At 25.2% G+C, this 14230-nt stretch overlaps 1 protein-coding gene and 1 long non-coding RNA gene across 2 annotated transcripts in view; one reads left to right on the forward strand and one right to left on the reverse strand.

Moving 5' to 3' along the window:
• The window catches only part of LOC126904683 (uncharacterized), a 62854-nt gene that overhangs the window by 40870 nt on the left and 7754 nt on the right, over positions 1-14230 (forward strand). The gene's annotated exons all lie outside the window — the stretch shown is intronic.
• Positions 1-14230, reverse strand: part of LOC126904668 (intermembrane lipid transfer protein Vps13) — a 44292-nt gene that overhangs the window by 16189 nt on the left and 13873 nt on the right. The window contains exons 20-33 of the mRNA XM_050683877.1: positions 11732-11890; positions 11073-11195; positions 10828-10997; positions 10472-10625; positions 10230-10359; positions 9493-9614; positions 9176-9434; positions 8812-8951; positions 8622-8750; positions 8424-8549; positions 5138-5240; positions 4909-5058; positions 4468-4655; positions 4261-4398 (exon numbers count right to left, since the gene is read on the reverse strand). Coding sequence (XP_050539834.1) covers positions 4261-4398; positions 4468-4655; positions 4909-5058; positions 5138-5240; positions 8424-8549; positions 8622-8750; positions 8812-8951; positions 9176-9434; positions 9493-9614; positions 10230-10359; positions 10472-10625; positions 10828-10997; positions 11073-11195; positions 11732-11890 — 2091 coding nt within the window. The remainder of the gene's footprint in view (positions 1-4260; positions 4399-4467; positions 4656-4908; positions 5059-5137; positions 5241-8423; positions 8550-8621; positions 8751-8811; positions 8952-9175; positions 9435-9492; positions 9615-10229; positions 10360-10471; positions 10626-10827; positions 10998-11072; positions 11196-11731; positions 11891-14230) is intronic.

A 14230-nucleotide genomic window follows, 5' to 3' on the forward strand; every position in this document is an offset into this window, starting at 1 on the left:
AAAAAAAAATTTCGGACTTTATCTTATCTTCATGGTGAAAATGGCTACCGAATGCTATTTTTGTGTGAAAATTTTCGATTTTGTATTTTCCATTTTTAACTTTATTATGCTATAACTTTTTGAAAAATGTATGAATCATTACAATTTTTTTATGAGAAGTAGTATTTATATAGATCTTTCATTCGACATACTGTTTTTTTAAATCGGACCATTTCCCTAAATACAGGGGGGATTCAAAACATAAAAATGCATATAGAAAGTAGAACTTTTTCAACGTAACTTTTGAAAGTGTTCCGGAAGGTCTGACACTTTTATATATATCTTAAATTAAAGCTAATGTAATATACTTTATAATGGTAAAAAAAAATTTCGGACTTTATTTTATCTTCATGGTGAAAACAGACATTAAACTTAATAAAAAAAATACGATTTTTGTAAAAAAATTCTTTTTTATATTTTTAACTTTATAATGCTATAACTTCTCGAAAGATATATGGATCAATATAATTCTTTTTTTTGTAGATGCATGATGTCTTTACCTATCATTTGGTATATTTTTTTTATAAATCTGACTTTTGACCTGCCTACAGGGGGGGATTCAAAATGACAACTTTTTCACAAAAAATTGAGTTTTTCAACTTAAATTTTGAAAGTGTTCCGGAAAGTCTGACACTTTTATATATATATTAAATTAAAGCTAATGTAATATACTTTATTATGGAAAAAAAAAATTTCGGACTTTATTTTATCTTCATGGTGAAAATGGCTACCAAATGCTATTTTTGTGTGAAAATTTTCGATTTTGTATTTTCCATTTTTAACTTTATTATGCTATAACTTTTTGAAAAATGTATGAATCATTACAATTTTTTTATGAGAAGTAGTATTTATATAGATCTTTCATTCGACATACTGTTTTTTTAAATCGGACCATTTCCCTAAATACAGGGGGGATTCAAAACATAAAAATGCATATAGAAAGTAGAACTTTTTCAACGTAACTTTTGAAAGTGTTCCGGAAGGTCTGACACTTTTATATATATCTTAAATTAAAGCTAATGTAATATACTTTATAATGGTAAAAAAAAATTTCGGACTTTATTTTATCTTCATGGTGAAAACAGACATTAAACTTAATAAAAAAAATACGATTTTTGTAAAAAAATTCTTTTTTATATTTTTAACTTTATAATGCTATAACTTCTCGAAAGATGTATGGATCAATATAATTCTTTTTTTTGTAGATGCATGATGTCTTTACCTATCATTTGGTATATTTTTTTTATAAATCTGACTTTTTACCTGCCTACAGGGGGGGATTCAAAATGACAACTTTTTCACAAAAAATTGACTTTTTCAACTTAAATTTTGAAAGTGTTCCGGAAAGTCTGACACTTTTATATATATATTAAATTAAAGCTAATGTAATTTACTTTATTATGCGAAAAAAAAATTTCGGACTTTATTTTATCTTCACGGTGAAAATGGCTACCGAATGCTATTATTGTGTGAAAATTCTCGATTTTATTTTTTAAATTTTTAACTTTATAATGCTATGACATATTGAAAAGTGTATGGATCAACATTATTTTTTTATGAGAAATAATATTTTTTAATAATCCCTTTTTCATTCTACATACTTTATCTTAATTAGGATATTAATAATGAACTAGCAGATAATGTAGCTTTTGGAATAGTCCACCAATTTTTTAAAATTAAACACTATCTAAAGATTTGCATCGAAGCGTTTTTTTTTGATAGTGATTTTAATCACTGTCAGATATCATTATACTTTATCCATCTATACCACGTCACCACTGTGCCACGACCCCCCTGTGCTGTTTTTTTTTTATGTTTATACCTTATACCTTATAAGGGTGTCAACTTTAAGTTTTTAAATGGTAACATACTTGCTTATTTATTAGATAATGATCTAATGAAGAAATTGACTGGTTGGTTAATTATGAGTATTGTAATTTAAAAATTAAAATTGCACCCTTATAATGTATAAGGTATAAACATAAAAAAAAACATAGCAAAGTGGGGACGTGGCATAGTTGGGTCCTGTATAGATTTAATCTGACAGTGATTAAAATCACTATCATAAGAAACGCTTTGATGCAATATGTATTGATATGTAGATAGTGTTTAATTCTAAGAGATTGGTGGATAATTACAAAAGCAACATCAACTTCTATTTCCTTAATTATATCCAGATTAGTATGCAGAACTGAAATAATTTTAATGATTTACTTTAACTAAAAAAACCAATGAAAAAAAAATTGTTAAAAATTGAGCAAATGATAAATTTTGATTATAACTGTAAAAATTGATTGTTAAATTCAGGTGAAACTAAAAATCATTCTTTTTTTAGATTTATATAACAACATGTTTCAAAAAAATTTGGAATGTTATAGACTGTTAGTAGCACACACAAATAAAGTTAAAAAATTAACAAATTACAAAGTAAAATTATTTGCTTTTGTAGTTGAATACTTTTATTATATCAAATCTAATTTGACAACAAATTCTTTAAAATTATTAGAAACGAATGATTTTAATTGTTTGTTAGGATAAAGCTGTTTAAGCTACTTTTCATTTGATTAAGAGATTTTTTTTCCTGAGCTACTGAAATTTTCAATTTTTGAGGGTAATATCTTCAACAAAACACGCACTGTATTCATTTGATATATTGTTAAAAAAGTAGGTTAAGTAAGGGTTGGAAAAATAAATTGCAGCCACAAAAAAAAAAAACAATTAGTAAAATAATATTAACAAGAATAAGAAATTTCTTCTCATGAGGGGAGACTACAATGATGGGATCCTTGATATTTATTGAAGTTAATGAATCTAAATGAGATAAAAATCAAATGATTTTAAGATTTTTCTAACTTAAAAAAATGCAAAATATTAAATGTCACAGGCGGATTCGAACCTGGTACCCTAACCATGAAAGACACAAGTGTTACTGATTCGGCAACTGTTAGTCGATAAATATAATTGTCAATTTAAACTAATTCAAATTTTAAAGTTATTTTTTTCGCCTTAAAAAAAGCAAAAAAATTTAAATAAGTTTAACTTTTTATGTCTTATGAACTTTATTCTAAATAATAATATAAGCTTTAATTTAAAATTAAATAAAAGTGTCAATATTACTGGAATATTTTCAAAAATTACATTGAAAAAGCTTAACTTGTGTGCGAAAATTGTTTTTTTGAATTTGCCCTTCTGGTCGGTTTAGAGTCAGATTTTCAAAAAAATTATATCAAATGAAAGAAAAATATCTAAGGTTTCAATATAATAAAAATAATTTTAATTTGTTCATTTTCAAAAAGATATAGTAGTTTTAAGTATTAAAATATTTCATGTTAAACAGAGATTTTTACATAAAAATTACATTTTTCCTTAAATTCGACAGAGCCTTTTTCCTATAGAAGAAAAGGTGTCGAGATAAATTTTTTTTTTTTTTAACTTATAGTATTTATTGTAAGCTTTAATTTGATGTATGTTTAAAGGACGCAGTATTTCCGAAACATTTTCAAAAGTTAAGTTGAAAAAAATCTACTTTTTATATGTATTCTTCAAGTTTTGAAAGCTCCCTGTATAAAGGAAAATTATCCAATTTACATAAAAAGTATGTTAAATGAAAGAAGTATATATAATGTATTTAGAAAAAAAAAATTGTGCTCATACATATATTATTCAAAAAGTTATAGCTATTTAAACTTGAAAATATAAAATTTTAAATCGAAAATTTTAACACAAAAATAGCATATTTTTACACTACAGTAGTCAATGGCACATTAAAGATAAGGTGTCGGGAAAATTTTTTCTTTTTTATTTTATAGTATATAACATAAGCTTTAATTTGATATATGTTTAAAGGATACAGTATTTCCATATCTTTTTCAAAAATTAAGTAGAAAAAGTTAGTTTTTGTAAAAAAGTTGCTATTTTTACCCTCTCCCCCTATGAGCAGGTTAAGTGTTAGATCTTCAATAAAATGACATCAAATGAAAGGGAAATATCTAAGGTTTTAATATAAAAAAAAATTATGAGCTGAGAAAAAGTAGCAACAGACAAAAAAAAACACATCATGGTAAAATTAATACCTTCTCAGCTTCGCATAAAAGCTAAAACTATGTTGAAAAATTGAGAGAAATGTTGAAATAAAAGAAATAAATAAAAAGTTAATATTATTTATATTTTTCGATTAATTAATTGATTTTTTATAAGTGAATCATTCTGTATATATAGTACCTTTAATTCTAGTAGCCACGGTTGATATTTTGCACCTATTACAGTAGGTACTTCAACAGGTTCAATGAATGGTTCCCAGAGTGCTAATCTACTGTTATAATAATTCATTTGCATAGTTAATTCTCCAGCAACATTTAGCTACAAATTTAAAACAAAATTATACTTAATGAAGTATTTATAATTTAGTGTAAAAAATATTGTCGTTACTCTTGAACTCCAATTTATAATAGAACCATTAAATGAACATTCAGTTAACAACATTGGCATGGTTTTATTGCCTATTCCAGCCTCAATTGTAAATACAATAGATGGAATAGATAACAAGCACATTTCACTTTTATTTACTATAGAACATTTTTTATCATTTTCTGAAGAACATGTTTCTAATCCAACATCTGCAAATTGGTATTGTTTAATTAACATAGTATTACTATATAGAAAATATATAATTCTTTATTTTTTATTATATCTATTTAATATATTTTTATTTTTTAAATAAAAAACAGAAAAATAAAAACAAATTTTGTTTTTATCAAAATCATTCTTTACAGTATGTGTTGACAATATATTTTTATTACATCAAATTAAAAAATAATTATTAATGAAAAAAATGTAAAATTATTTTTAAAAAATCATAAATAAATGTACCTTTTTTTAAAAACCAAAATTCATTTTCATTAAATGGTGTCTTATTCCATAAATCTACATATTTTTCTTCATCATATTTTTCTTCAACACATTCATTTTCTTTACTTTTCATAAATGATTTATTAATTCGGTTTAGCATTTCAATATTAGCTAAATAAAGATATGTAACATATTTTTGATATTCATTAAAATTAAGCATTACAACTAACAAATATTAACTAAAAATTACCTGGAGTTACTGAAATAATTAAAGGTGTCATATTGATGTCAATATTAAGACAAGTATCATCAGGAGTTGAGCCATTAACATTTATAGTAACTGGACGTAGAATCTAGTTGAAAATTATTTTTAAAAATAGTTAAGTTAAAATTATTTCAGAAACCCAAAAATGAAAACATGATTGAAGTTCAAATGATTATATGAAAATAGATATACAGTCTTATTTAGTAACTTTTCAAGATAATCTAACCTTGATACTTGATGAGTTATTGTATTAAATTACGTATCTATTTCCAAATAACCACAAATTTAATTTAAGTAATGCTTTTAATTTTAGCACTTGAAGGGATTTTAAAATGATCAATTCAATTTACAAACTGAAAAGTAATTGATCATAATATGATCAAAGACTAAGGTGAAAGATACAGCTTATAAATCAGTTAAAAAGTTCATTAACAATTATAAACCAGAAAAGGGTGCATAGAAGATAACATAAATGGAGTATACAGGGTGATTTTTTTATCATAACCCACTCAATTACTTACAGAATAAATATAATTTAAACATTTTTTTTTTTTTTGGTTATCTTTAGTTACACATTATTCTTGAATTATTAACTATTATATTATAAAACTTTTTATGTTCATCCCTTATGCCTTGTAAGGGTGTCAACTTCGTTTTTTTTAATGGGAACACATATTTTGAATTTAATAAAATGTTTGAGTTTTTAATTTAATAGTAAATGGCATTTGGATTTTTAGTATAACTTTATTTGTTTATTAGATATAAACACTTAAAGTTTCAAATTTTTGAGTTAATATACATGTTTAATACACAAGGGTTTACAAATACAGGTAGCTAATTGATTTTTATGACATCAATATTAGCAGGTACACAGCATTGTTATTATCAATGGTAGTAAGGCACATTGTTATGAGTTTATAAATACACTAACTGACAATACAGAAAGTATATCTATTGATAGTCATAATTGATAATAAACTATCCGTGACTGGGACAGTAGGGTGGTCCTTAAAATACAATTTTTCAAAATTCGATTTACGCGCACCAAAAAATTGTTCTAATACATGTAAAAATAAACTGTGCAAAATTTGGTACCGATAGGTTGATGTTAACACGTGCCGCAGGAGGGTTGAAAATTTGATCAAAAGGGTAGTTTTTCAGTTATTGTGCTTTATCTCAAAATATATGATTTTTACGTAAAAGTTTATAAGAAAGAAATTATACATATAATTATTTTACATAAAAAAGGTTATTAGCAAAAAACTCATAAGTCAAATATTTACCTCCTAAAAGTCAAAAGTTCCATAAATATTATGTTTACCAGTAAAATTCATATATTTCGGCAATTTAAGTATATACGATGAACCGTTCAAGTTATAAAAAAAATTTTCATGTAAAAGTTATTTGAAATTTAATTTTCTATTAGTTTTGTAGAAAAATAAAATTGTTTTACGTGTTTTCTGGCGAGGTAATAAAGAAAACTTATAAATAACAATCATTTTTCTATCATTTATCATTTTTTGTTTAGATAATGTTGTTGAGTTAAATTTGTTTAGTTCCTCAGAATATGAAACAGAAGATGATTTGTCTGGTTCATCATATTCTTCAAAAACACGAGGGTTTATAACTTTTATGACTCCTAAATTACTTTCTGCATTAGATCAATGCAAGATATCTGACCGCGATGCTGTGCATTTAATTATTTCTACTGCTGAAGCATTAGGTAATAACGTATCAAAGTTAATAATCAACCGATCAACTATTCGACGGAAAAGATTATTTTTTAGTGAGAGAAAAGTAAATGAAATAAAAAAAAAATTAAATTTCTGGATAAAAATAGTCTTGTCTTGCATTGGGATGGAAAACTACTTCCAGGCATTATGAATATAGCTGAAGTTGATCGATTGTCAATCTTGGTATCATTTGAGGGAGTAAGTCAATTACTTGGGTTCCCAAAAATTGAGAGTGATTCTGGCGAGAATCAGGTAAATGCAATTTTTGATTTATTACAAGTTTGGGATTTAAAAAATAAAATACAAGCCTTGTGTTGTGACACAACAGCTTCTAATACAGGTCGCTTAAATGAGGCTTGTATATTGCTTAAACAACTCTTAGAGCGCAATGTGTTGTATTTACCATGTCGTAGACATATTTTGGAATTAATTTAAATTAAAAAGTAATTGAGTGGGTTATGATACAAAATCACCCTGTATGTAACAAATAATTAAGGACCAAGGGTGTAATTCTTACAAAAAAATAAAAAGACAAGTAATAGGGAAAAGTAGAGAATTCAGTCTCAGGATTGATACAAAAAAAGAAGAGAAGGATAAAAATTTTGTATGTTGATTTTATCCATGGTTACATAAATATTTTAAATCAAATTTCAGTTAAGAAATACTAATCTTAATAACAACTTTTATAACAAATTAATAACTCATTATTATTAATTATTATCATTATTAATAATCATTACATTATTAACATGATTATGCCTAAATAACTTAATTTAATATTCTAGTATTTATCAATTGTATTCAATAAAATTATCAGTGCTCATTCAAGCTCAGGTAATATCTTATACCTAAAGCCAATACTTAATGAGTAAAGATTTAGATACTTCTATCTTTCTCTAATGAGAACAACAATTAATATCGCAAAATATATATAAAAAAATACAAATTTTAAAATACTCTATGAATTGAACTACAGAACATCAAGAAGTGATTTTACTGCCAAATTATTTCTTATAATCTATATATATAATGCCTATTTAGGATTTTTATTAAACATTTATCTCAATTTTCATTTTTTGTTTTAAATAAAAAAAATATACAATTTTTTTATAATATTACAATTGTTCTAAGCCCCAACAAGTTATAAAAAAGTAAACAACAAAAAATATTTAGTGGATCAAAAATTAAAGGATTACAATGATAAGTTATTTAAATGTATATTATTGTAGTTTTTTGAATCAAAACAATATTTTTCTTTGCAAAAATTAAAAATTTTTAATTGTTTCAAAGAAAATGTGTGTTTTATGCTTAATGAATCCGTTATTTATATGGTTATACCCAACCTGTATATATAATCCGTAAGTTAATATTTTTTTTAATAGTAGTGTTTAAATTTAAATAATAAGCTATCACTATTATAATAAAAACATGACCAATTTAATGGAGGTATACTAAAAAATGTAATTAACTATTAAATAAAACATATAAATGAAAACAATAAATAAAATAAACAAATAATGAATAAAAAATATATTTACCAAATTCATTGTTTCTTTTCTCTTTAAAGGGTTGTAACAACAGGAGTAAATTTGTAAATCTTTTATTTCCCCATTGACTGTTTGACGTGTTGGAGAAGACATTTGCAATTTCAATTTAGCTTCAGTCTGAAGTAATTTATACAATATATTAGAAAATGATTCATTTTGTTAGCATTAATATTTTATAAGTATTATTACATTTAAAATAATGGCATTTGTATTAATATCATTCAAACTTTCCACTAGTATAATATCAGGTTTTTCTAATTGCACTTTTACCATGAGTGTCTTATTATTATTACGTATTTCAGAATTGCTGTTTTTAATCTATAAAGGTTTAAAAATTATTAATTAAATAAAACAAAAGTTTAATGAAAGATGAACTCACAACTAAATTTTGTTTTGTAGACTTTACTTTATCGTTTATATCTATATCCTGAGCTTGTAATGGCAATACAAAGAAATTTAAAAGATACTCCACATATTCCATGTTTAATATCAAATTAAAACTAAATATTTTTAGTTGAACTAATAAAAACAAAAATATTTAAATAGTATCAATTAAAAATTAGTTACACAAATTATTCTGTAATGAAAAGCTATAAAATTATATTGACTAAAAATTGATTTATAATGTGTTTTTTTAACAATAGGTAAAATAGATTTTAAGTAATAAGAAGTTTAAATTGCATTTTTCATTTAAATTCTAAATTTATGACTCTACAATACAGAATTATATTATTAGTATTTACCATCTAAACCAGTAAGAGTCTGTTTAAGTTTTATATCAATAGTATTTTGAGTAGATTCTTTTTCAATAACATTTTTCTTTCTTTCCATGTATCGTACTACTTTATTTCCACAACTATAATTCAACCGAGTATCATCTAATATGACATCCAACAAATATAATGACAATCCTAATGTTAAGTCTGTTAGCATTGAACCACTAACTGTCAATGATGAAAATATAAATTGACCCAAACTATTTTCTTTAACTTGATAACCATTCTACAGTAATTCAATATAATTAAATTTAACATTTATAAAAATAAAAACAATTTATTACCTCATCAGGTCCACCTTTAAATAGTTCTAAAATAATATTTTTTACAGCAAAATCAAACTTAGCCAAAGTTCTGATTTCTTGAGTATAAGGTTTTTTTTCTATATCTACAGTAACTTTGGTTTCTAAAAAAAATAATTTATTAAAAACTAATTTGATTTTATATTTTTAGTTTTATATTACTTCCAAGTACTGGAATGCTTTTAGCAGAATAAGATTTTATTAAGAATGAACATAGTTGGAAGTAAGGCAAAGGATTAGAATATTTGACTTAAACAGTAAAATAAGAATGAAGAATCCTTAGGTATACTATATTAAGAACTTGAAGTATTTAAGTTTTTTACTAAATAACAAATTTAAATTAACTCAAATTTAGATTTAAAAAAAAAATTTTATTTTATGAATGAAAACAAGTTTATAGGTGAAATAAATTTAATAATTAGTAAAGCAATTATAAAATAAAGAAATCAATTTTTATCAGTGTATACTGAAAAAAAAGACAAGTATATATCAACAGTTTGTAAAAAGGTGGTCTAGTCAAAAGTTGTAATTCTTTAAATTAAAATCATAATAAAATACTAAATTAACCATCTATGGAAAAAACATTAATACTTCTAAATATAGTGGAACATTTACAAAATAGCTATGAATGATCTAATAAGGTTAAATTTTGATTTAACCATTTTTTCATACGTATAAAAAATAATCTAAGTCTAAACACTTATTACATGTTAACATACCATTGGGATTCAATTGAGAGGTATTCAAACTTGGCTGATTATTTAAAAAATCAGAATCTTCTTTTCCTTCATTTAAATTATCATTCAATACATTTAAAATTACAATATAATCATTATGGCTAACTGTCACCTAATCATAAAAAGTATTATTACTTCAAATTGACCTTTTTTATTATTATTTAAACAGACTTTTAAAATCCTGTTAATAAATGATCATATTCATATTATTTAAAGTTACATACTTTAATTGAATCAAATATGGCCACAACATCAAAATCTGGATGATCTACATACCAACCAGATGAAAGATTTCTTTCAACAATTAGAGAAAAACTAATTGGTTGTAATAAAACACAATCAAACGCAAAATATTGTAAATTATCCATCAATTTTACTCTGAAAATGCCATAAACGTTTATAAATTTAATGTCTGAGTTCAAGCATGTTAAAGTAAATGAATTAATATGAGTTTATGTTTCAAAATCTTGTAACGATTTATGTTTTCAAAATATATTAACAAAAAAATTATTTTGAAAGAATTCTTCTTAGAAAATAATACTTGTACTCTACTTTTATTTGTAAACAAATTTTAACTAACCTAGAAACTTTTAAATCTTGTAAATTTAAATTTAATTTGTCTAGTACAGCTGGTATGTGATCAGATCCTTTGTGAATAATATTAAATGAGTTTGTTATGGATAAATATCCAAAATCAAAACATAAACCTTCCAAAACTTTTGAATTTTGAGGTACAATGAAAACTGGAGCCTATAAAATTTATCATGTACATTTTCTACATTTATATTATTTAAAAATTAGAATAAAAAGACCAAACTAAAATACCTTTAAGTTAATATTAAGTGCTACACGAGTAGCAGACTGAACATTCATTTTAGCTGTAGCGACAGCTGCAGCACTTGCTTCATATACAGCAGCTTTTCCAGCTTGAAAATGATTGATAAAATCCTATAATTAATACAATTTATGAAAATTATATTAATAAAATATTAAATAAATTGATATGTTAAAACTAAATACATTTTCAAACAAATTTATGAGAAAAATTAAATAAATTTATTCATTTTTTTAATAAGTTATTTAATAGATTTTAATATGATGAATCAGTATTTAACTTGGGGTAATTAAATATTTTACAGATCTTATAACTTAATTTTTGTAAACAAATATTTTATGTATCTTAAAAATATGTAAACATTTTACTAGTGCTTCAGATTGATATGACTAAAATGATTATAAATATTTAACTATCCCAAATTGGCCCATTTGACTTTACATACTATTATTAAAGTTTGACAAAATAAATAATGCCTATTTCTTTTTTTTGCTCATAATTTTTATGCACGAGAGGCATACAAAACAATAAGGTTCTGCAAATAATTATTAATAAATACCAAATTATTGATTTTTATAGAAATTGAATAATAATTTTTTTTATCAAAACTAAAATTTTATTTAAACAAATTAAAATAAAAAAATCTTACCAATAATTTTTTTACAAAACAATTAAGAAAAACACATTTTATACATCCAGAAGAAACAGACAAGTAGATTTCTGGTGAATTATAATCCACTAGATATTGTTCATTGTACATAATTATTTGCAATTTAAGAGCATCATCATCTTCAGCAACACGGATTATCTAAACAAAATTAGATCAATTTTCAAAATGTGTTAGAATCAAACACTATAATAATTATTTAATAGAATATACTTCACTTCTTTATTTAATAAGTTAAATTAAAGTAAATTTAATTCACTTTATTTGAAAATCAATGGTTTGATCTTATTCTTTACATGTTTATTAAATTTTTTTTCCCTGTAGAAACATTATCATCTACCATTAAATGTGATACTGCATAATAGCGATTATACTAATTTAATTTAAATTTTCATTTACTGATTAATTTTATACTTGCATATTTTACTTATAAATATTATATTATAAAATATTATGTTAGATAAAATTCAGTAATTTTCAATATTTCTTTGACACATTAAGTAGTTCAAAAATTAAACCTCGACATTTAAAAGGATTTCAACCATATTTGTGAATGTAAAAGCTCCACTATTTTTTCACTCTCATTTATTTCTTAAAAATTATCTTTTATCTTGTTATTTTTATCCACAAATAATAGTCAATATTTAAAAATAAATCTTCTTCTTCTTCCTCGCCTTAATCCCAACTACTTGGGGTTGGCCACCCTTATCCTAAACTTCCACTTGACACGATCTTCTACATCATCTACGCTCACATCAGCTGTCCTCAAATCGCATTCAATAGCATCCTTCCATCTCTAATTCATCACTAATTAAATTTACCAGTCCCTCATTCCACAAGATATCCTCTAATGTCTCTTTTGGGTACTCTTCATTCAATAATTTTTCAAAATACTCTTTCCACCTTTTTTTCACATCATCATCACTCGAAAGTACCTTATTATCAACACTTTTGATATGTTTTATATAATGATAATCTTTAGACCTTTTCTCTCTTATCTTTGCAAGTCAATTGATTTCTTTCTCGCCTTTCTTTGTTCCTCCTAGCCTATCATACAACTCATCATACCTCATAAACTTTGTCTTACTTACTGCACACTTGGCTTCTTTGCACAAGCATTTATATTCCATCACGTCTTTTCTCCTTTTGCTCTTCTGCCATATTTTGAATTGCTTTTTCTTACTTTCTATACATTTTTGAACGTCCTCATCCCACCACCAAGTTTCATTGTTTCCTGGCATTCTACTTCTACTCTCACCAACAATCTCCTTTGCAGTATTCATTACACAACTAGCAAATCTATTCCACACATCATTTATGTCTCCCTCGACATTCCACACCGTCCTCACTTTTATCGTCTTTAAAAACCCTTTCTCATTTTTCCCTTTCAATTTCCACCACCGGATCTTCGATTTTTCCCTGTGTTTCTTCTATTTTTGTTTATACTCTTTCCAGTACACCACAACTCCATTACCATCAGACTATGTTGTGTAGTTACACTCTCGTCTAGTATAACTTTACAATCTTTTACTTGCTTTACGCTCTCTCTCTTCCACATAAAATAATCTATCTGTGATCTATTCATCCCATTCTTGTATGTTGTATAATGTTCTTCCCTCTTTCTAAAATAAGTATTAACCACATCAAGATCATACAATACTGTGAAATCCAGTATTCTTTCTCCAGCCTCATTCTTCCCACTAAAACCATACCCTCCATGTACTCATATCCTCTCCTCTCATTACCTACATGTCCATTCATATCTCCACCTATCACCGAATCCTCATTGCCAGGTACCCCTTGCATCACTTCATCCATTTCTCACCAAAACACTTCCTTGTTTATTTCATCACATCCCACTTGTAGTGCATAGGCACTTATTACATTCAGCACTTTTTCTTTGAATATCAATTTTATGACCATAATTCTATCACTTTTCTCAGCTACTTCTACTACTTTACTTTTCATCTCTTCATCCATTATTATCCCTCCACCATTCTTTGTACTAGACTTACCTGAGTGTATTATTTTATAACCCTCATCTATTTCCCTTGATTTCTCTCCTTTCCACTTAGTTTCCTGCACACAACAAATGTTAACCTTTCTCCTCTTCAATACTTCTACTAATTCTCTACTTCTACCAGTTAATGTTCCAAAATTCCTAGTACCTATTCTTACTTTGTATCTATCTTTCTCCCTTATACATGAGTCCAGCCTACAGTTAAGTGGTGATGTCTCTACACCGTTGACACTACAAGCGTTGGGTAGACCTGTACATATGACTAGTGAAACAGCTACCGCACAAGTTGTCCGGCTGGTATTAAACACTTTATTCCTTAGGCCTTCTCCTTGTTTAACTACTTTCTGTTGTCCTAGCGTACATCTGAGATGGGACAATTCGCCTAAGTTTTGTTCAGGATTTTTCATACTTTTTTGACAAAGATTTTTACGCCAGCTGTCGACCTGACACAACCTCAATAG

The sequence above is a fragment of the Daktulosphaira vitifoliae genome, unplaced genomic scaffold (assembly GCF_025091365.1).
Source record: "Daktulosphaira vitifoliae isolate Bord-2020 unplaced genomic scaffold, ASM2509136v1 Scaffold_4, whole genome shotgun sequence".
Taxonomy (NCBI): domain Eukaryota; kingdom Metazoa; phylum Arthropoda; class Insecta; order Hemiptera; family Phylloxeridae; genus Daktulosphaira; species Daktulosphaira vitifoliae.